The sequence below is a fragment of the Carlito syrichta genome, unplaced genomic scaffold, assembly GCF_000164805.1.
Source record: "Carlito syrichta isolate Samal-C Ts95f unplaced genomic scaffold, Tarsius_syrichta-2.0.1 Scaffold289339, whole genome shotgun sequence".
Taxonomy (NCBI): Eukaryota; Metazoa; Chordata; class Mammalia; order Primates; family Tarsiidae; genus Carlito; species Carlito syrichta.
In genome coordinates this window covers 14,230-35,109 of record NW_007233435.1, presented here as the reverse complement: position 1 = coordinate 35,109, position 20,880 = coordinate 14,230, and the positions used below count along the sequence as shown (strand labels likewise).

Below are 20,880 nucleotides of genomic sequence, written 5' to 3'. Positions count from 1 at the left end.
TAGGTTTTAGCACATTTATTTTTAAAAAATCAAGTGTTCAACCTGTTTACAAATTTCATTTTTACTGTACAAAATAGAATCAAATACAAAATGGTAATTACTCCAAAATATCATTATTTCTAATTTACCAGTCTTTCCATAAGAGGTCCCATTTTTAAAAAAAAGTTACTTCAGTCAAATATCAATAATGTCAAACTAACCCATATCTGAAATGTGTGTTATTTCATCTTTAATATCCTTAATCTCAGCTTGGACTATTGTTAAGTTAGATATTTTCTCTTTTAAGTACGCAATTTCTTTTTCTCTTTGTTGTAAATCAGTAACCAGTCTCCCAATGCGTAGTGTTAAGTCATTTACCAATGGTTCTAAGCGGGAGAAGTCCTTCTTTAGATTATACACCTTTGGTTTCAGATCATTTGCAAACGTCACTGTCTTCAGAACTCTGGCTCTGTCCCTTTCTAAGCTTAGAAACCAATCAGTGTGCTTGTTGAGATCACTCTTCAGCTCAGAGAGTGTCTTCTTCACAGAGTTAATTCTTTGTGAATTTTCAGATGCTATCTTTCGAAGCATTGTTGTTCGGTCAATGCTGCTTGAAAGAAGATCACCTATGTTTTTTACTGTATGTTTTTCTACCTTTCCTATTTTGTTTTCTAATTCTTGCACAGAATTTGAGAGTGATGCTACATCAGTTACTAAACCTGAAATACGTCGTATGTCTGTTTTTACAGTTGTAATCTTGAGAACAACATCTTTTGCCAGGGAAGTTGTGCTTTGGTTTACTTTTGTAATGTCTTGAGAAAGAGCTGTCAAATTGTTGTTCAGTATATCCTGTTTTTCAATTATCTTGTTGGACCAAGTTTTTACCTCATAAATTTCTTCATGTAGACGCTGCAGATGATCAATTATTTGAAAAGACTTCAATTGTTCCATGATAGCTTCAGATTTCTGACACTATAAGAAAATATAACGTCACAATGATTAAATTTATTAAAAGCTTAACATTTAAAACTCAACTTCAATTTTATTTTATTTTTCTTCTGGAAAGCATATGTAAAAGATGGCTTTAAAAGTCTGAGTCTTTAGAACAATTTAAGTGTCTTACTAATGAACAAGAGGGAAAACATTAAGGACATTTTATAGAATGTCACTAAAATTGCATTCTTTTCAGTTATCATGTTTGCACAACTAGTCCCTTGTACAGTGACAAGATGAGCTAAGTGAGACAGTGATGTGTTTTTTTCAGTTGCTGGAGAAAGAAACAGGAAGTCTCCTCCAGATGGGCTCTGGTAGATTTGGAGGGTGAGACAAGACAGATTTATTAAGCTGTAATAAATAAAAATCACATATATTTATGGCATACAATGTTGTTTTGATATGTCTATATACATTGTGAAATGATTAAATAAAAGTCATTAGCATATCCATAACCTCACTTTTTTGTGGTGAGAACATTTAAGACTTATTTTCTGAGTAATTTTCAGATACATTATACATTATTGTTAACTGTAATCACCGTGCTGGGCAAAGGCTCTCCAGATTTTGTCCATCCATCCATCCGTCTGAAACTTTGTCCTCTTTGGCCAACACCTCCCATTCCTCCCGCCCTGCCCCATCCAGCCCCTGGTGCCCACCCCTCTACTTTCTGCTTCTCTGAGTTTGACTGTTTTTAGAATCCACATGCGAGTGAGACGACGCAGGATTTCTTGTTCTGCGCCTGACTTATTTCGTCCAGCATGGCATCCTCTAGGTTCATCTATGTAGTCACAAATCACAGCACTTCCTTCTTTTTAAGGGCCGAATATTATTCCATGCATATGCGTGTCTGTGGAAATATACACTGCATTTTCTTTATCCATCCATCTGTTGATAGACACAGGTTGATCCTATATGTCTTATTTATGTATTTATTTATTTGTTTTTGAGTGGGAGTCTCACTCTGTCGCCCAGACCGGAGTGCAGTGGCCGCTCCCGGCCACCGAAGCCTCGACCTGCTGGGCTCCGGCGATCCTTCCGCCTCCGCCTTCCGAGTAGCGGGAATTACAGGCACGCGCTACCACGCCCGGCTGATTTTTTGATTTATTGTAGAGATGAGGTCTCGCCAAGTTGCCCAGGTGGGTCTCGAACCCGTGGGCTCAGGCCATCCACTCACCTCAGCCTCCCAAAGGCATGGGATCACAGGCTGAGCCACCGAAACCGGCTTTTTTTTTTTTAAATTTATTGAAGAGATGAGGTCTCGCCAAATTGTCCAGGCGGGTCTTGAACCCACAGGCTCAGGCAATCCACTCACCTCAGTCTCCCAAAGCGCGGGATTACAGGCTGAGCCACTGAGCCCAGCTAATTCTATATATCTTGGCTGTTGGGAATAATGTTGCAACAAATACTGGAGTGCAGATAACTCTTTGACATACTGATTTCATTTCTTTTGGATGCATATTCACAAGTGGGATTGCTGGGTTATATGATGGTTCTATTTTAAATTTTTGAGGAACCCCCATACTGTTTTCTGTAATGGCTATAACCCACTTATATTCCCACCAACAGTATACAAACGTTCCCTTTTCTCCACATCCTTTTTATCTTTTGGCATTTTGATAATAGACATTTTTTTTGAGTTGGGGTCTCACTCTGTTGCCCAAGCGGTAGTGCCAGTGGCATGAGCACAGCTCACTGCAGCCTCAACCTCCTGGGTTCCCACCCCAGTCTCCTGTAGCTGGGAACACAGAAGTATATCACCACACCTGGCCAATTATTATTATTATTTTTGCAGAGACGAGGTCTTGGTATGCGGCCTAAACTGGTCTTGAATTCCTGGGCTCAAGCAATTCTTCCACCTTGGCCTCTTAAAGTGCTGGATTACAGGCGTGAGACACCAGGCCCAGCTGCTCCATTGATCTGTGCATGGTTTTAAATGCCGGTATCATGCTGTTTTGATGACTAAAAGGTGTGAGGTGACTTTGTGGTTTTAATTTTCGTTTCCCTGATGATTAGTAGTGTTGAACATTTTTTCACATACCTGTTGGCCACTCATGTCTTTTAAGAAATACCTGTTCAGGTCCATTGCCCATTTATTATTCAGGTTATTTGTTTTCTTGCTACTGAGTTGTCCTGAGCTCCTTATATATTTTGGAGATTAAGCTCTTATCAGCTATATGGTTTGCAAATATTTTCTACAATTCCATAGAATGTCTCTTCACTCTGATTGCTTCCTTTGCTTGCCAAAGGTCTTTAGTTTGATGCAATCCTATTTGTCTATTTTTGCTTTTGTTGCTTGTGCTTTTGTGGTTATATTAAAATCTTAAAAAGTCTTTGTCAAGACTAATATTTGAGCTTTTTCCTCATGTTTTCTTCTAGTAGTTTAGTTTCTGGTCTTACATTTAAGTCTTTAATTCATTTTTAGTCAATTTTTGTATGTGGTGTGAGATAAGGGTCCAATTTCACTCTTTTGCATGTGAATATTTAGTTTTCCCAACACCGTTTATTGAAGAGACTGCCCCTTCCTCACTGTTTTCTTTGCACCTTTGTTGAAAATCATTTGGACATATATGTGAAGATTTATTTCTATTTCTGGGATCTTCATTCTGACCCATTAGCCTGTATGTTTTGTTTTATGCCAGTGCCATGCTGTTTTGATTACTATAACTTTGTAGTATATTTTGAGATAAGGTAGTATGAAGTTTCCAGATATATTCTTTTTCCTCAAGATTTCTTTGGTTATTCAGGGTCTAAGGCAACTACTAGCAAGTTTGTAGTTATAACAAGTGGTAGATGAAGGGACCAGTGTCCAAGACTAGGCATCTGTGTTTCATTTGCCTATAAGTTTTTTTTTTTTTTGAGTTGGAATCTCACCCTGTCACTCAGACTGGAGTGCAGTGGCCACTCCCGGTCACCACAGCCTCGACCTGCTGGGCTCCAGCGATCCTGCCACCTCAGCCTTCCAAGTAGCTGGAACTACAGGCGCCCGCTACCACACCCAGCTAATTTTTTTTTTTTTAATTTATTGTAGAGATGAGGTCTCGTCAAGTTGCCCAGGCAGGTCTTGAGCCCGTGGGCTCAGGCAATCCACTCACCTCGGCCTCCCAAAGTGCTGGGATTACAGACTGAGCCACCGAGCCCAGTGCCTATAAGTTTTTATGAATAAGTTTCTGGGCTAATTATCCAAGAGATATTGAATAATTAGATTAATTCACAAGTCCCCAGTATGTTGTTAAGCATGCCAAGTATGAGGGGCATAAAGATGGACTTAACTTGGGTCATGGCCTCAGCTGAGTTTAGTAGAGAAGACAGATATACACTCAAAAATATACATATAGTCATATATGTTATGTAATATATATATATTTCCAAGGTTCTAAAATTCTATGATTCCAAACACAGGTGAGTCTCAGCTTTTGTATATTAAATGCCATTCTTCCCCATTACACATAGTACATTGATATCTCTAAATTGTTGTCTTGGTTCAACTTGGACACATTAGCTGAGAAACATTTGAGCCAACCAACTGTCTAGTGACATTTCAAGTTGTCATTTTTGTTGTTTATGGTGATGGTTGTGTGTGTATGCATACTAGTGTTAGGGAAGTAGAATTTTTTTTTTTTACTGTTTCTTTTATTTTTTTATCATTTTTCTTTTCTTTCTTTCTTTTTTTTCGAGTTGGAGTTTCATTCTGTCGCCCAGACTGGAGTGCAGTGGCATGCTCACGGTCACCCCAGCGTTGACCTACTGGACTCCGGGATCCTTCCTCCTCAGTCTTCCAAGTAGCCGGAACTACAGGTGTGCGCTACCATGCCCAGCTATTTTTTTTTTTAATTGTAGAGACGAGGTCTCACCAAGTTGCCTGGGCTGGTCTCGAAGCCCTGGGCTCAGGCAGTCCTCTTGCCTCAGCCTTCCAAAGTGCTGGAATTGCAGGCCTGAGCCACCAGCCCGGCCAGCGTTATGTTTTAAAGCATGAAACTGCCTATAGGTTTCTATTAATAATCAAAACCAGTTTGATTCAACATTTACTGCACTATAGTATGTGTTAGTATAATCAAGAGCAGTCTCTGCTTTCAGGAAGTTTGTCATTTATTTGGGGAGACAGAATGTGAATAAAGGAATTATTTGCAACTCAGAAAAGGAATAAAAAAGCAAATATGGCTGGGTGTGGTGGCATGTACCTGTAGTGACAACTATTCAGGAGGCGAAGGGGAGAGAATTGCTTGAGTCCAGGTGTTTACAGTGAGACATGATCAGACCTGAGAACAGCCCCTGCCTGGGTAACATAGAGACCCCGTCTCTAAAAAAGTAAAAATAAAAACAAGCCAACATGCAGGCTGCAAAACATGTTTACAAAATAAATATGCAGTTTAATCTGAAGACATCAAGTTTTGTCTAAAATAATTGTGTATTTCTTCAATTTTTAAAAATGCATTGTCTTTCTGAAAGTGTATTTGGCTTACTCAGTGAATGCTAACCTTTTGAGATTATTTTGGCCAACACAAACTTAGTTTTCTTAATGAGAATAAAAATGTGATATACACAGGATATCGTTTTGAGGGCAGCTTTGGAAAGGAGCAGCCACATGTGTGCAGCAGAACACGGTGAACGGCTGAGATGGGGCTACAGAACCGTCAGTTCAAAGCAGCAGCTCCCTCACACTGTCCCGGCATATGTTTTTGGCTTCCAAATGCGTTTGAGGGTTTTTCTCCTCCCTAGCTTTATGCCGCATTAATTATTGCAGAGGACGTGGTCCGAAGTGTGCTTTGTGGTAGAAGCATTAGCTTAAGAAAACGTTACTGTGGGTATGACACTGGGAGTAGCCACAAATAGGAAGGACATTAAGTTGTGATTACAAGTCCAGGTTTTCTTTTTTAAGGAGAAAGTTTTGCAATATAGTCTATTTACTGAAACGGCATCTCCCAAGGGTGAAGGAGCAGATGGCTTACTTTCATCTGTTTCATTACTAGAATGTCATTGGTTGATGCGTCTACTCGGTAGAATAACAGTAACAGTATTACACAATTAAGACACCTCAGAAAGAGCATAGATCACTAGGAAGAAGCTACTGGCAAACCTCTTTGTTTTTTTTGTTTTTTGTTTTGGCTTGTAGCCAGCCAAGGGCGAGCCTGTATGTTTATTTAACTTTTAGTAAAGTCGATGAAAGACGTACTGGAAACTTCTCCAGCGCACACACTTGCCCACCTCACGTCTTTGCTTCTCTTGCTCTTTTGAAACCGACCATGAAGGCAATGAAGCCAGATTCCACCTTGACCTGGAGCTTCTACCCCATCTTTCAGAATACCCTTGCTGCATGAAACCTAGTCCACAAGGGCTAAAGACTTCCTGAAGCCTTGAAGCTGGGGTGAAGGAACATATCGCGGGGGAGGCAGGCAGGAGGATGACGTTTAAATTGTCTCGAGGCTCAGCACTGACAGGGAGGCAATACCCAAATCACTCTAAGCTTTGTTTTGGGTCCCTCGGCAGTTTATTTTCGGTAATCTGGTTTAGCTCAGAGACATCATCGTGTATGGTATATTCACAGCTGTAGGCAAAGAAAAGTTGGAAAACTAGGGGGTAAACTGCTCTGTCCTTTTTTCAGGCAGTTCTATCAATTCTACATGGGCTAAGGGGAGAAGAACCAAAGTTTCTCTGCGCCTTGGCATCTTGGGGACCCCTTCCCTCATTTTCTAAAGACTGTTTCTTAGAGCAGGCTAAAGAGGTGGCAGGGAAGGAGAAAGGTCTTTTTTCCTCTGCTCACCTGACAGTTGTGGAGAGAGAGAAGCTTCACCATGTAGTCACTAGTCTTGAATAACTGAAAGGCTCCTTCTTCCTGAAGCCATGGAATGTTCTGGAACCACAGGTATGCCGCAGCCCTCCGTGAGGACACAGAGCAGCAAGCCTTGCTTAGGCTTCTCGCCCTCCAGCCACTTCTTTGCCCTGACTCTTGCGCAAGCCCCCATGACGATCAGGGTCTGGTGGGCAGAGTCAGTCTTGTCAGCCAAGTCCTTGAACTCAGAAAGGGAGGTGGGGCTTGGAAATGCCTCATCCGCAAGGGGTACCTTGTCCTCAGAATTAGTTGGGCCCTGTCCCCACAGATGGTCGGTTTGCAGGTACAGCTGCAGCTCTCTTTGCTGGTGGGAACAGAGACGCCTCACTGGCCTTCTTGGCTTCTCCTTTCTTTTTTTCTTTTCGGTCCCAAACAGCATCTGGTCCCCGCTGGGCTTGCCTGACTCCTGCTTCTGGACCACAGCGCCACTGGCAGTGACAGTGGTGGTTACAGCCGAGTGGGCGCTGGCCGCCTTCTTGGCTTTCTTTTCCGACTTCCTTTTCTTTCTTGCTTCCTTCTCCTCCCTGACGGGACTGTGGATGGCTGACTCCCAGAGGATGTCGGACACCGACACAGCTGCCTCCCGGCACCTCTGCCACTCCTCGGCACTGTGCTCGCTGCTGCTGGACCTGGAAGGCTGTCGCTTGCGGCAGGGCGGGGGAGAAGCTTCCTTCTCGGGGCCGCCAGGAATGGCCGTGAAGAAAAGGCAAAGTGCAAGATCCAAAGGGCAGAGTCAGCATCACCAGACCCCAACCCTCCTTCCCAGGCGCCGAGGCTGCCCCGCTCTGTTCTCCAGGACCGCCTAGTCCAGAGGCAAAGACTGGGACTCACAGTGCTCTAACCACAACATGATGCCACGTCTGATGCGAGGTATGCCTGAGGTCCCACACAGGATGTGGCACTTGAGCGGATGCCAGATCAGGTCAGCCAGCCCTCAGAACCTTCTGGAAATCAGCAGTTTAGCGCCCTACCTAAGGCAGCCGCCAAAGTGGCAAAGGAGTTGGAGACCCAGACAGGAGAGGCTGGGAGGCGCAGCAGTCAAGGACTCCGTCATCCTGAGGCGACTTTCTGGACTTCAGTTTTTGCTGGCGCCGGTGCTACTTCTGAGATGGTAATGAAGCGCTTCTGGGTTTCTCCGGCCCCTGCGGGCCCTTCTTCAAGTCCCAGGCCGGTATCGCCACTTCCCGGGACCGCGCCGGCCCCTCCCCATCGCGGCCGCTGCTACGGCTCTCCTTTCCGAATCCCTCACGGCGCCACTGAGCACCGCCATCTTGGGCCACCGCAAAGAATTGTGGGGGAGGCCTCCATTGTCGGCTCTCCTACGCGACCCGTGAGAGCGGAGGAGCGCAAGGCATAGTGGGGATTGTAGTTCCCCACAAACCGCCGCTGGCCAGTTTGGGCGGTTCTCAAACGTGAGCATCAGAGGCCTAAGAGACCAACTTCTCTAATCTTTTCTTAATGAAGAAATCGCCAGAGGGGAAGAGAGTCGCCTATAAAGCCGGTGAAGACCTGGGGCCTCCCCAGCAGATAATGGGAAGGAGTGGTTGATAGGATGGGTTCTAAATTGGACCGCAGAGACGCAGAGGAGTTTCCCAAAGGACACTAGCTGGCTGGAAACAAAGAGAGGATGAGGGTGTCGCCGTCTTTGATGGCATAGCACCCCAGATCCAGCCAGTGCTGCAGGACTTGGCACTGGAACTCCAGCTGCGGCTGCCTCTTAGGCAGCCCCTGCTTGTCTCTGATCTGCTGTTTCAGACCAGGATGAAGCTGCTGGGGTCGATGGCATAGGCGTCGCTCCCGCCATCAGGATTCTGCACGAAGACCTGGATCTTGGGGAAGACGGTTTCCAGCAGACAGACGTGGACGTCAGAGAAGACCCCGTAACTGGCCAGGGAGCAGCGACTGCTGAGCTGCTGCCTCTTGCCACTGGGCGCCTGGAAGGACAGACGCTGCTGTCCTGAGTAGCCCCGACTTTTCCGGATTTTCTCTTTCATCTTCTTTAGGGAGTCATAAGGATTCACCCTGAGGGTCAAATCTGGGTGGCCCCACTGCTCCACGGTCACCACGATGTCCCGTGACCTGACCGGGTTCTCCCTGTTGTCATAGCAACAGTCCTGTTTCAGGCACTGGCAGGCCCTCTCAGCGACAATGTCCCATCTGTACCCCTCTGCCACGTTGTGGGTAGGGTCGGCTGGATCCAGGATGATGGGCCATAGCCACTCTGCTGCCTGTCATGACGCTGCTTTCCCTGGGCATACAGAGAACGCGAGACAGTTTGGCTCTGCAGGTTGGCCTGGCATGGGATGTCCCTGGGCAGGTCGGTGGTGCAGCCAGGGAGGGAGCCCGGAGCTCTTCGGGCTGTTGGCCAAAGGCCATCCTGTGCGAGGGAGGGGCAGGTGGCAGCAGCGGCAGCTGCGGCATTGCGTGGACCCTGCGTGGCTGACCGAAGAGCGGTCTATCAGCGGCGGGAGCAGCAGCCACCATCAACCCCTGCACAGGTTGACATGACAAAGAAAGGTGTTCCTCCTTCTTATTCTGGAGATACCTCTACTTCCTCCTCAGAGGAATCGTAGGGTTGTAGACACGCCTCAAGGTCCGTCCATTCGAAAGCTTCGCTGATGTAGATCTCTGGAGACACGTCAATCCCTGCACCGGGTGACCTCTGCAGTTCCTGTTCTGGAGCTGCCTCCTGTTTCTCCTCAGAGGATTCAAAGAGTGGATTAAGCACCTGATGGATTAAGCACCTGACGTAGTATCCTTGTATTTTCTGCATATACATCGTTCTTGAAAGAGCTGTCAACCCAAACCTCTTTGTTTTATTTGGTAGTTTATAACAGCAATTTATTATGAATTGCTACTGTTCTTTTTGTTTGTTTGTTTGTTTGTTTTTTGAGTTGGAGTCTCACTCTGTTGCCCAGACTGGAGTGCAGTGGCCGCTCCCGGCCACCGCAGCCTCGACCTGCTGGGCTCCGGCGATCCTTCCGCCTCAGCCTTCCAAGTAGCCGGAATTACAGGCACGCGCTACCACGGCCGGCTGATTTTTTGATTTATTGTAGGGATGAGGTCTCGCTGCCCAGGCGGGTCTCGAATCCGCGGGCTCAGGCAATCTACTCACCTCAGCCTCCCAAAGGCGCGGGAGCTACTGTTCTTTACTAACACATAAACGCAATAGAGTCTGTAATTGTCTAGAGTTGTTGTACTGAATTTTTAAAAAAAATCACCTAGGTCATTTTAAGCATTTGCCTGGGATGTATAGAAGAGTTAGAGAATCTATCAGGAGCTCAAAAGATTTCATCAGTGATTTGAATATTTATCAAATTCCTATCACATATGCAAAGTGTCATGCTAGATACAGCCTTGTAATGCTAAATAAATATTGTCTGGATCTTCAAGACAGCAACATGGTTCAAGGAAATTATTTCCAGGTCCAATCTGCTCTCCAAAAACTTTACTAAGGAATCTTTGTATTCTACTAAGGGACCTGGAAATTTTATTGATCTCTACAATTTAGACTCATTTTAAGCCAGAAGGGATCTCGGAAATAGTTTGTACAATTCTCTCATTTTACTATTTGAAAACCAAGCCCCAAAATAAAGGGCCCAAGAACACACAGAGGCAAAACCTAGATTAGAAGATTCTAGCCTAGGGCTTTTCACAGTTTTCCCTCCTCCTGAACATTTACTCAAGGCCCAAACAATTTTAGAGCCCACCTGCGGTTTCTGAGGGACTTAGAATAAAATCTAATGGTGACATAGTAGAGAACACATTTGACTAAATGATTGCGTGTGTGCGTGTGTGCGCGGGTGTGTTAGAGTCTCACTCTGTCACCCAGGCTGGAGTGCAGTGGCATGCTCACAGCTACTGCAGCGTTGACCTGCTGAGCTTAAGCGGTCCTTCTGCCTCAGCATCTCAAGTAGCTGGGACTACAGGCATGCACCCCCATGCCCACCTAGTTTTTTTATTTTTTTGTAGAGACGAGATCTTATTATGTTGTCCAGGCCAATCTGAAACTCCTGGGCTCAAGCAATCCTTCCGCCTCAGCCTCCCACAGTGCTTGGGATCACAGGCGTGAGATGTTGAGCCTGGCTGGATGATTGCTTTTTGAATTTTCAAGATAGTTCCACTAACAGCATATTTCTTTCTTTCTTTTTTTTTTTTTTGAGTTGGAGTCTCACTCTGTCGCCCAGACTGGAGTGCAGTGGCCGCTCCCGGCCACCGCAGCCTCAACCTGCTGGGCTCCAGCGATCCTTCCGCCTCAGCCTTCCGAGTAGCTGGAACTACAGGCGCGCACTACCACGCCCGGCTCATTTTTTGATTTATTGTAGAGATGAGGTCTCGCCAAGTTGTCCAGGCGGGTCTCGAACCCGCGGGCTCAGGCAATTCACTCACCTCGGCCTCCCAAAGCGCGGGATTACAGGCTGAGCCACCGAGCCTGGCCAACAGCATATTTCCTGTGATTTTGTTTTTCTCCCCTGCCCGAACAGCAGCAAGTTGCTTTGTGTGGTGGGAGGTCCCTGGTCTCTGGTGTTGGACAGATCTAGCAGTGCAACTGCAAGACTCCTAATTCCTAAGAAGTAGGAATTAATTAATTCTTAGGAATTAAGATGAATTCCTAATTCCTAAGCCTCGGTTTCCTTATGTGTAAAATGGGTCTAATGGCTAGCAAAGGTGTAATTAAGATGAGTGACGCCCACCATCCTGACTGGCACAAGGTAGTTCCCAGAACACGGAGCCGAAAACTGCAAACCTAGAAATGTCGGCCACATGATGGGCCCCGATGCAAGTGCTCTCCTCCCCTGCTGTGTGAGAGCAGATGGGGCATTTTTATTTGTATTAAATTACTAGTTTGTAGCCGAATTGAAATGAACAGATGCTGGGAGAATTTGCAGAGCTTTTGTCAACTGTGCAAATATGAGGTAAGCTTATGGAGAAATGGGAGGTATTTTTGGTGAATTTACAGCATCGTTATTGTGTCATGACATCATACCAAGCTTTGATCAAGATGACAAATTCGCACAAAATTCTACAATTGAGATAAAATATAATACTATTAACTTTGTCTCTTACAGGTTTAGTTTTCTATGAAGCATTACAAGTTAATACATCAACATTTTTCATTGTAAAATATAAAAGTACACTTAGTGAACAGCTTCTAACATTGGGCAGAATTTAAGGAAATGTTACTATAAATATATTTTTAAACTTTACACCCAAAAGTTTAAAAATACTTAGGTGTCTATTTTGTAAAAGTAATTTATTTGTGCAAAAATTTCTATAAAAATGAACCCAGTACTTGTCTAAGGAAGTAATTGATATAAAATTTGTCATCAATTACAAAGATACAAAAACGTGTCTTCAAATATCAGCAGTTTTCCTTAAAGAAAAAGCTGGCCAGGTGCCGTGGCTCGCCCCTATGATCCCCGAGCTCTTGGAGCCCGAGGTGAGAGAACTTCTTGAGGCCGGGGCTTCGAGACCAGCCTGAAAACTTGGCAAGGCGCTGTGGTCACACAGCAACAGCAACAGGAAGAAGAAGACACGAACAACGGAATTAGTGTTCTGTACACAGAGAAGGTTTTGAAATTTCAAGCCTCTGTGCTAAATGAGGGGCAGAAAGAGAGGAAGACAAATTGAGCATATCTCAATCTCTGGAAAGACGATTTTTAAACAGGAAAACCTCTTTGTAAAGGAATATATACACATGCCACACACACATACACTGCGATTGTTTTCTCAGGTGATACTCGTAGAAGTGCAGCTTTTGTTTCCCTTGTAAGTGTCACTATAGAGCGCAGTGGCCACCTTGTCTCCATTCACCTTCAGTAACCATCACCATGGTATACATAAATTCACAATTAGGTTGCACTAAATCTTGTGATAGGCACAAAACATTATTTAAAAGAAGACAAGAGAAGAGATCCCATCTCCCTGACAGCATGGAGGCCAAAACAACAGAGTTCCAGCTGACTTTGTGATCCATTTTATTGCCCTTCAAGTAAAAGTAAACAAACAGAGTCTTGTCAGTGCACACAGAGAAGAACTCGGGCATTCAGAAGTCAAGAAATTTCATATTATGACTACAAGAATGCTGTGCCCCTCACTAGTGGCCTTCTCCAGGCCTGCCTTTGTGACTCACAGCTGACTGCCACGGGCCTCCTGCCTCCAGGGCAGAGCTTGCTCGGGAGTTCGACAACTTGCAGGTTCACATGTAAAACGACCTGACTGCGGTTGCTTTCAGGTTCCTTGCGTTCAACACCACTGAAACTGCATTATGACACTGGGATAGTTACTGACAAAAAGAAACAAGTAAAACAGGACTTTCATCTGCAGTTGATGACATGGTGTAATTTTAAGTAAAATAAAATCAATATGCAAAATAATTAGTCTGGGAAATCTTGAAAATGACATACTTTTAGTAATTGTCATTTATCATTATGTTACTTTTTCCTCTTTAAAATAGGCCACTGGCTTATTTATTTATTTTTGTTTGTTTTAAGTAGACTATTTTATCTAGAGACCTTGTATCTAGCAAACTCAAGCCTAACACAGTTAGAACCTAAAAAATAAAAGCCCAGGTATACAGATATCCCAAAGGCTCACATTTCAAAGCATACACACAAAATTCACAGGAAAGGCCTTAACTAAGAACATATTTATTTGTATTTTAAAATTCTTAGAAGTATTGGTCACACAGTTTAGAACCTTAATAAAAAGTAAAACATTTCTCAGGCTTCATAGGTTTTCAGAAAGTGCACATTAATTCACAACAAAGTGCCCAGGTTCTCTCTCAGGCATGTTATCTTTTATTTTAGACAAAATTCCTATGAACTTAGTTGTCTGGATTCTTAACCTACAATGAATTACAAGAAGAAAATGAAGAACTGGCTGAGGGAGGCACATTCTAACCAAACTACAGTAAGGTCAGGTAACAGAAAAGGTATAAGAAGTAGAAAAAAGCCAGGAGTGGTGGCTCACACCTGTAATCCCAGCACTTTGGGAGGCAGAGGAGAGAGGACTCCCTGAGTCCAGGGATTTCAGACCAGCCTGGGCAACTTGGCGAGACCTCATCTCTACAATAAATTTTTAAAAATTAGCCGGGTATTGGTGGCACATGCCTGTGGATCCGGCTACTTGGAAGGCTGAGGTGGAAGGATCACCTGAGCCCAGCAGGTCAAGGCTGCAGTGGCAGTGAGCACACCACTGCACTGCACTCCATCCTGGGTGACAGAGTGAGACTCCGACTAAAAAAAAAAAAAAAAAAAAAACCCCAAAAACGTAAAGAAAAGGAACAGAAAATGTTCTGAAAAATAGCAAGCTGGGGTCATTTACTGAAGTGGTAAATACTCTTCATTAGCTCCTAGAGACAGCAACGTGTTTGAATCCAGTATGATAGGTGAAGTTCATAATTTTGTCCACTACTTACTAGAAAAATATTTTAAAATATTAAAAATACATTTTAAAGTATCTTGCTTTAAAACGTACAGAAATATTAGCTGGGTGTGGTGGCATGTGTCTGCAGTTCTAGCTACTTGGAGGGCTGAGGTGGAAGGATCACCAGAGTCCAGCAGGTCGTGGCTGCGGTGGTCCTGAGCGTGTCACTGCCCTGCAGCTTGGGAGATAGAGTGAGACTCAGACCCCCCTCCCCCCTAAAAAGTACAGAAATATATAGAGTTATTTCTACTTAAAATGGATAAAATGAAATAAATGTTATTGCTTAAAGAGGTGAGCTTTGATTACACGGATAATTCATTTGTGTGGCATTCTCACTTATTTCCCAGTAATGCAGGAGAAAGTGAGGCACAGCAAAGTAGCTGAAATCCATGAAACGAACCAGTTTATGTCTAATAATGATGCATCAGAATAAATGCAGTGGATTTAAAAATCACTACCAACTCCTTTATTTTCCAGATTAGATTCTTCTGAGGTTCCCTTTTCTTTTGTGCTTGAATATGTCATAAAATCGCGAACTTTTCCTTTTAGGACATCCAGTTCATTCTGCATCTTTAATAGGCTGTTATCATACTGAATTCCTTCAAGGGTTTTCTGCATCTCCAGTATTTCAGACACTGTTTTCAGCATATCGTCTTCCATATTAAACATCTGCATAGTCAAGTCTTCTATTTTCTTTTCTGTTACTAGCAGGTCCTGAGACACTCTAAGAACAGAGTGAATAGCATTTTCGACTGCTGGCACATATGTCTTGCATTCTTGAACTTTGGGTTCATAGTTGGAAAGTTTACTAGTCAGATCTTCTTCTCTGGCAAAGAGAGCGTGCTGTTCCTCTTCTAACTTTTCAACTGCTTTTGTATCAGAGCCAAGCTGCTCTTCTACTTGTAGGAGGTCTTCTTCTTCTTGTTTTTTCACTGTTCTAATATTTCTTAGTGTGCTGTCTTCCAACTCTTTCAGCCGTTCAGTGAGCAGTTTTACTCCTTGCTCAACTGAGTTAATTTGAACAGTAACTTGAGAATGTATATGTTTTGCTTCTGATTTGAAAACATCTGTATTAACACTCATTTCTTCTAGGCTTCTCTTCCAGAAATCTGTAACATTCTGGAATTTCTCATTAAGGTTTTGCATTTTTTGAGTGAGCATCTCTTCACTATTTTGAATGTCATGCACGATGCTTTGGAGGCTGGATACTTCCTGCTCAAACTGGGTCATCAAAGACATGGATGACTTAGCTTTCTGTAGGATGCTTTCCGTAGACTCAAGCTGCATTTACAACACAAAACAATTCCCATGGCTACTTAATAATTTTCATATTAGAGAAACACACTTTAACAATCAGAAGCATGCCAAGTTCAAATTCTGAAGGTGTATGAAATATCCAATTATATCAGAATCATACTGACCAAAACATTTATTACTTTAATGTTTTCACAAATTAAATAGATGAGTTCTATGTTAGAAAAATATACACCTTAACATATATTTCTAGATATCCTTTCATGGAGGCATATTCAAGAGAAAAATAATGTTAAGGAAGCCTTAAGCGTAAACTAATTTCCTTTTTTATATGCAAATGGAAAGTAACAGAGATGGCATTTTTATTGATTTTATTTTAGAAGCTGCAACCTAGTATAAAAGTTATTGCCATTCCTAAATCTTATGATTCTGGAAGAGTTCTGCCTAAAAAAAAATTTTTTTGACCAACCTCTTGCAGTGAAGGAACTAGAATCAGTTCTTACAGACACCCAGGTGAAAATGAATTCAAAAACTCAGCTTAGTGAGACAAGCCAATCAAATGGTAAAGTGTTCTAAGTATCTGTAAGTCATAGGAAGCCCCTGGCGCCTCCTAACGTGTATCTGGAAAGCCAGGTCATAGACCTCTTTTAGTCTACACTCACACACAGATGACAGCTTTAGAGACTACGAGAAGGCCTAGAAATGATAACAACTCACCAAATGCTTGCAGCACTGTGTTGAAGACATAATCCTGACTAAGACACAGTTTTTTCCTTAAGTAGGTTGGTTTAATTGGGGAGAAGACAAGTCTATATGTACTATAACAGGGGAAGAGCTAAGAAAACACTTAGGTGGAGAGTCAACCTAATCACTTCAGTGATTGATGCAAGCATTCCAGAAGAATCCAGTATCGACTTCCAAACATGTCCTCTAAATCATACTACACACTAGTACCAAATTAAGCTTTTAAAAACTGCTATGAACATCATGGTAAAAAACCTTTGATATTTCCTAATGCTTCTAGAATAAAGTCTCAAACTCTACAAGCTCTCCCTATGATATAGCCCTCTTCTTAGTCAAGTTCTGTCCTCACGTCAAGGCTCAGACCCGATCTCATAGCTGCTGTAGCGCCTGTTACATAGTGTATTCAACACATATTTGGCACTTAGATCATATAACTAAAAATTTTTGAGTGTTCCCTCTGTTCCAGACCTTGTACTAGACACTGGATATAAAAGGGTAAATATGGCATAATCCCTGATTTCACGATTTGACAGGGGAGATAGTGTTTTGGATCTTTCACATCATATATTCTAGAGCTCCAGTAAGATCAATTCTTAAGTGTCCTTTGCGAGCTCTTCCGTTATTAGGGCCCTGGGAAATAGAGATCAAAGATACAGTGCTCGCTCTGACGATGAGTAAGGGAGACAAACTACTAACAATGACACTCACAGGTGACAAGCAGAGTCTACGACAGAACTAGCATGGGGCTGGCAGAGGCTTGGAGGAGAGAGTTCGAGTCAGGAGGGCAACGGGGAAAGGGCTGGAAGCGACCCTCAAGTCGGACGCATTGACAGGCTGCTCAGTGAGCCAGGCGCAGAAGATGCGAGAGCTGCCAAATTCCTCATGGGAAAACACCATGTCCTAGGCCTTCAAGAACAACGACCATACACTTTCCAGGCCCACCCAACAGGACGACAGCAGTTCCAGGTGACAGATGGGAACAATGTGTGACAGACCTGGCTCATACAATACCCACTCTGATAATACGAGTTCCTTGAAAAATAAACTCTAAGAAATACTTGTCCATTGTTGATACAGTGATGCTTAGTTGCATTATTAGCAGTAATTTGAAGACAGAAGCTTATCTTTTACCTAAAGCAACTTTCTGTTTTGGTTGTTCAGAGCATCACTGTCGTCTGAAGGAGGGGCATCACAAGTAAGTGCAAGATCCACTTTTCAGGATAATAAAAGTCTCAAGATTTCATCTGCAAATGTTGAGTGACGAGCATGCCACAGTAACTAGTCAACGAGCTGTCAATATCTTCTAATAGCTTTTCTTTTCTTTTTTTTTAAAGAATTCACACCTGAAATTTATTAGTGCTTGAACATTTTCAGAGTTTGCATACATAGTAAGTCCACACTTAACATTGTCAGTAGGTTCCTGGAAACTAGGACCTTAAGCAGGGTATGACCACGCCCACTTTTTCCTCACCAACACGATAACGAAGGGACACCGGCTGAAGGGATGTTACCAACCCACTTGCTGCTCGTCTTTCCTCTCAAGTCCCAGTTTCAAAGCACTTGCTGATGACGTTAAGTGAGGACTTAGTGCACAAATCTGATCCTTACAAATGTCTTTTTCTCATTCAATATATGTGAAGAAACCCACATCTGGCTGTTCTCCTCTCCTACTGCATTAAGCTACACTTTAGGGACAGCTTTGTAAAAAGGCAGCTCTTATTAAATTATTCCCACGGTAGACTGAGAAAGAAAGAGCCATGATAAGACAGAATATTTCTTGGATTCTATATTATTTTAAAAATCTGCTTCATGTAATCCCAGCACTTTGGGAGGCAGAGACAAGAAGACTGCCTGAGCCCAGGGGTTTGAGGCCAGGCTGGGCAACTTAGTGAGACCTTTTCTCTACAATAAATCAAAAAATTAGTCAGGTGCAGTGACTTCCAGCTACTTGGATCGGCTGAGCCCTTGCAGGTCGAGGCAGCAGTGAGCCGTGACAGTGAGTGTCCAGCTTGGCGACAGAGTGAGACTCCTACTCAAAAAAAACAAAACAAAACAAAACAAAAAACTACTTCAAAAGCATTTTTATTGTCAACACAATTTTTTTCGTTTAAAAAGGAAATTTAACTTAGTTCAAAATTTGTTTTCAATAACTTTTAATTAAACATACAAAATTTCTAGCTCCTGAACTTTTAAAATCATGATGTTAGAGTGTCCCCAACAACTGCAACTGGATTTCAACTCGATGTCAAAACAGCAACTCTTTTTGCAGCTCCCTGGGAAGACCTCAGCACTCTGCCCCCGCCATGAACTCCTGTGTCATGAGTGAGTGAGGATGCTTACTTTTCATCCATGGCTTTTCTCTTCTGGGGGATGTATGCTCGCTCTGCACACGAGGCAGCAGGGACTCAGACACTCCATTTCATCCCCATCTAATTTCATTACATCCTTGTCAAACACAAGTCCTTGCTCACGTCATGACGTGAGTAAAGGTTTAGTGGATGAATAAATGAGCAAACAAGGCATGTTTCTCAATGACAGCTTCGCCCTGGTAGTCAGACAAGGCCCACAAGATGCCTTATTGATCACAGCTGACCTTCTCCTGGGCGGTGTGGGAGTTACAAAATGTTTGTCTCACAGTCCTAAGAATTACAGTAATAATGCATCTGGTGGAAATCAGCACTGACAACTTGAAGAAACACAACACTGACACAGCATTATTTAAATTTTTTGTTTTTAAGAGACGTGGTCTTGCTCTGTCATCTGGACTGGAGCCTCCAACTTCTCCTGCCTCAGCCTCCCAAATAGTACAATTCTAGTTTTCAATGTGGCTACAGGATCGGTAGTTACTTTTAGACTAGTCATTCTTATAGGCGCATACCTTAACAAGTGCGAAAGAAAAAAATGAATAGCTCTTTTCCCGATACATGCTATTCATATTCTAATTTTTTTTTTTTTTGAGTTGGAGTCTCACTCTGTGGCCCAGACTGTAGTGCAGTGGCCGCTCCCGGCCAGCGCAGCCTCGACCTGCTGGGCTCCGGCGATCCTTCCGCCTCAGCCTTTCAAGTAGCTGGAACTACAGGCACGCACTACCATGCCCGGCTAACTTTTGATTTATTGTAGAGATGAGGTCTTGCCAAGTTGCCCAGGTGGGTCTCGAACCCGCGGGCTCAGGCAATCCACTCACCTCAGCCTCCCAAAGGTGCGAGAATACAGGCTGAGCCACCGAGCCCAGCTCATATTCTAATTTTATACCTAAAGATCAACCGTATTTTCAATGCTCCAGATACCTGACACTTCAGTAGAAAATTAACATCATGTCAACATGAACATATTCATCTTTTTCAATAATAGAAGTAGCTTTCTATAAAAAAGAAATCCTTGTCCTTCCAGAATGCATTCGGAGTCTCAATTGGAGGAGAGGAAGAATGCCAAGAGGCAGAAAGACCTATGAGAGCTAAAACAATACTGGTCTCAAGGGCAGGAAGGAAGAGGATCTGAGACGGGGTAGAGGAATGGTAGTGGGGAAGCAGGACAGGAGAGTCGTCCAGAAAGTCAGTCAATGGTTACCTTTTCTGAAATTAAACTGATCTTACTCTGAAGTCCTTGGAACTCGTGGGTTTCTATTTTCAATAGTTGGTATTGACTTTCCACCTTTGCAAACTTTTCTGACTGCTGAAACACAAACCTGGAAAAGAAAAAAAAAACATTGCTGCCTATTTCACACTCATTTAAGTCTGAATTTCAAAGGACTATCACACCCACTCCTGGTAAGAACAACATACAATTTGGTATGGGTAGGTTGTCTTGTTTTGTTTTTGAGTCGGGGTCTCACGCTGTTGCCCAAGCTGAAGTGCACTGGCACACTCATGGCTCGCTGCCACCTCCTGGGCTCAGGCGATCCTCCTTTCTCAGCGTCCCATTTAGCTGGGCCTACAGGTACATGCCACCACACCCGGCTAATTTTTTCACTTTTTTTGTATGAACGAAGTCTCACTATGTTGCCCAGCCTGGTCTCGAACTCCTAGGCTCAAGTAATCTACCACCTCTGCCTCCAAAAATGCTGGGATTACAGGTGTATGCCATTGTGTCTGGCTAGCTGAAACTTTTATCAGTTTATTTCAACAAACATTTATATTGTAGGTACTGGTTTAACTCGTGCCAAGCTGAGTAAAATACTGCTCCATTCACAGCTAACAGTCCAGTGAGTACAACAGTGTGATATGTGTAATAGATGCACACCCAAGAAATATTTCAGAGGAAGACATTTAGAACAAGATCTTTGAGGTACTATTTTTCTCAAGGTCATACTTGAGCAATAGCTAGAAAATACGTGTTTTTATGCTGAAATATACGAGAAACAAGAGTAGTCTATTTTTAAAAAGTATTTTAAAACTAAAATGTTGGAAGTAGACTGATGAAAAGTAGTAGAGTTGGAGGAAGAGAGGTGACAGTGACTAGAGGTTGCAAACAACAGGCTGGGTGGGGTGGCTCACGCCTGTAATCCCACTGCTTTGGGAGGCTGACATAGGAGAACAACTTTATTTGTTTTTGTTTTTTTTTTTGAGTTGGAGTCTCACTCTGTCGCCCAGACTGGAGTGCAGTGGCTGCTCCCGGCCACCGCAGCCTCGACCTGCTGGGCTCCGGCGATCCTT

The 20,880-nt window shown here is 43.3% G+C and overlaps 2 protein-coding genes across 3 annotated transcripts in view; both read right to left on the bottom strand.

Annotated features, from left to right (window-relative positions):
• The window catches only part of LOC103256388 (inhibitor of nuclear factor kappa-B kinase-interacting protein-like), a 35,079-nt gene continuing 14,199 nt past the window's right edge, over nt 1–20,880 (bottom strand). The window contains exons 2-3 of one of the 2 annotated variants that reach the window (XM_008054268.2): nt 19,796–19,913; nt 1–951 (exon numbers count right to left, since the gene is read on the bottom strand). In XM_008054268.2, the coding sequence (XP_008052459.1) occupies nt 196–930 (735 nt within the window). In that variant the 5' untranslated portion in view covers nt 931–951; nt 19,796–19,913 and the 3' untranslated portion in view covers nt 1–195. The remainder of the gene's footprint in view (nt 952–19,795; nt 19,914–20,880) is intronic. The other variant, XM_021710521.1, reaches the window with a different exon arrangement.
• Nucleotides 14,385–20,880, bottom strand: part of LOC103256390 (inhibitor of nuclear factor kappa-B kinase-interacting protein-like) — a gene marked incomplete at its 5' end in the record, with an annotated part of 20,495 nt that continues 13,999 nt past the window's right edge. Inside the window, 2 exons of the mRNA XM_008054271.2 lie at nt 14,385–15,511; nt 19,796–19,913. Of these exons, the coding sequence (XP_008052462.2) occupies nt 14,675–15,511; nt 19,796–19,913 (955 nt within the window). The remainder of the gene's footprint in view (nt 15,512–19,795; nt 19,914–20,880) is intronic.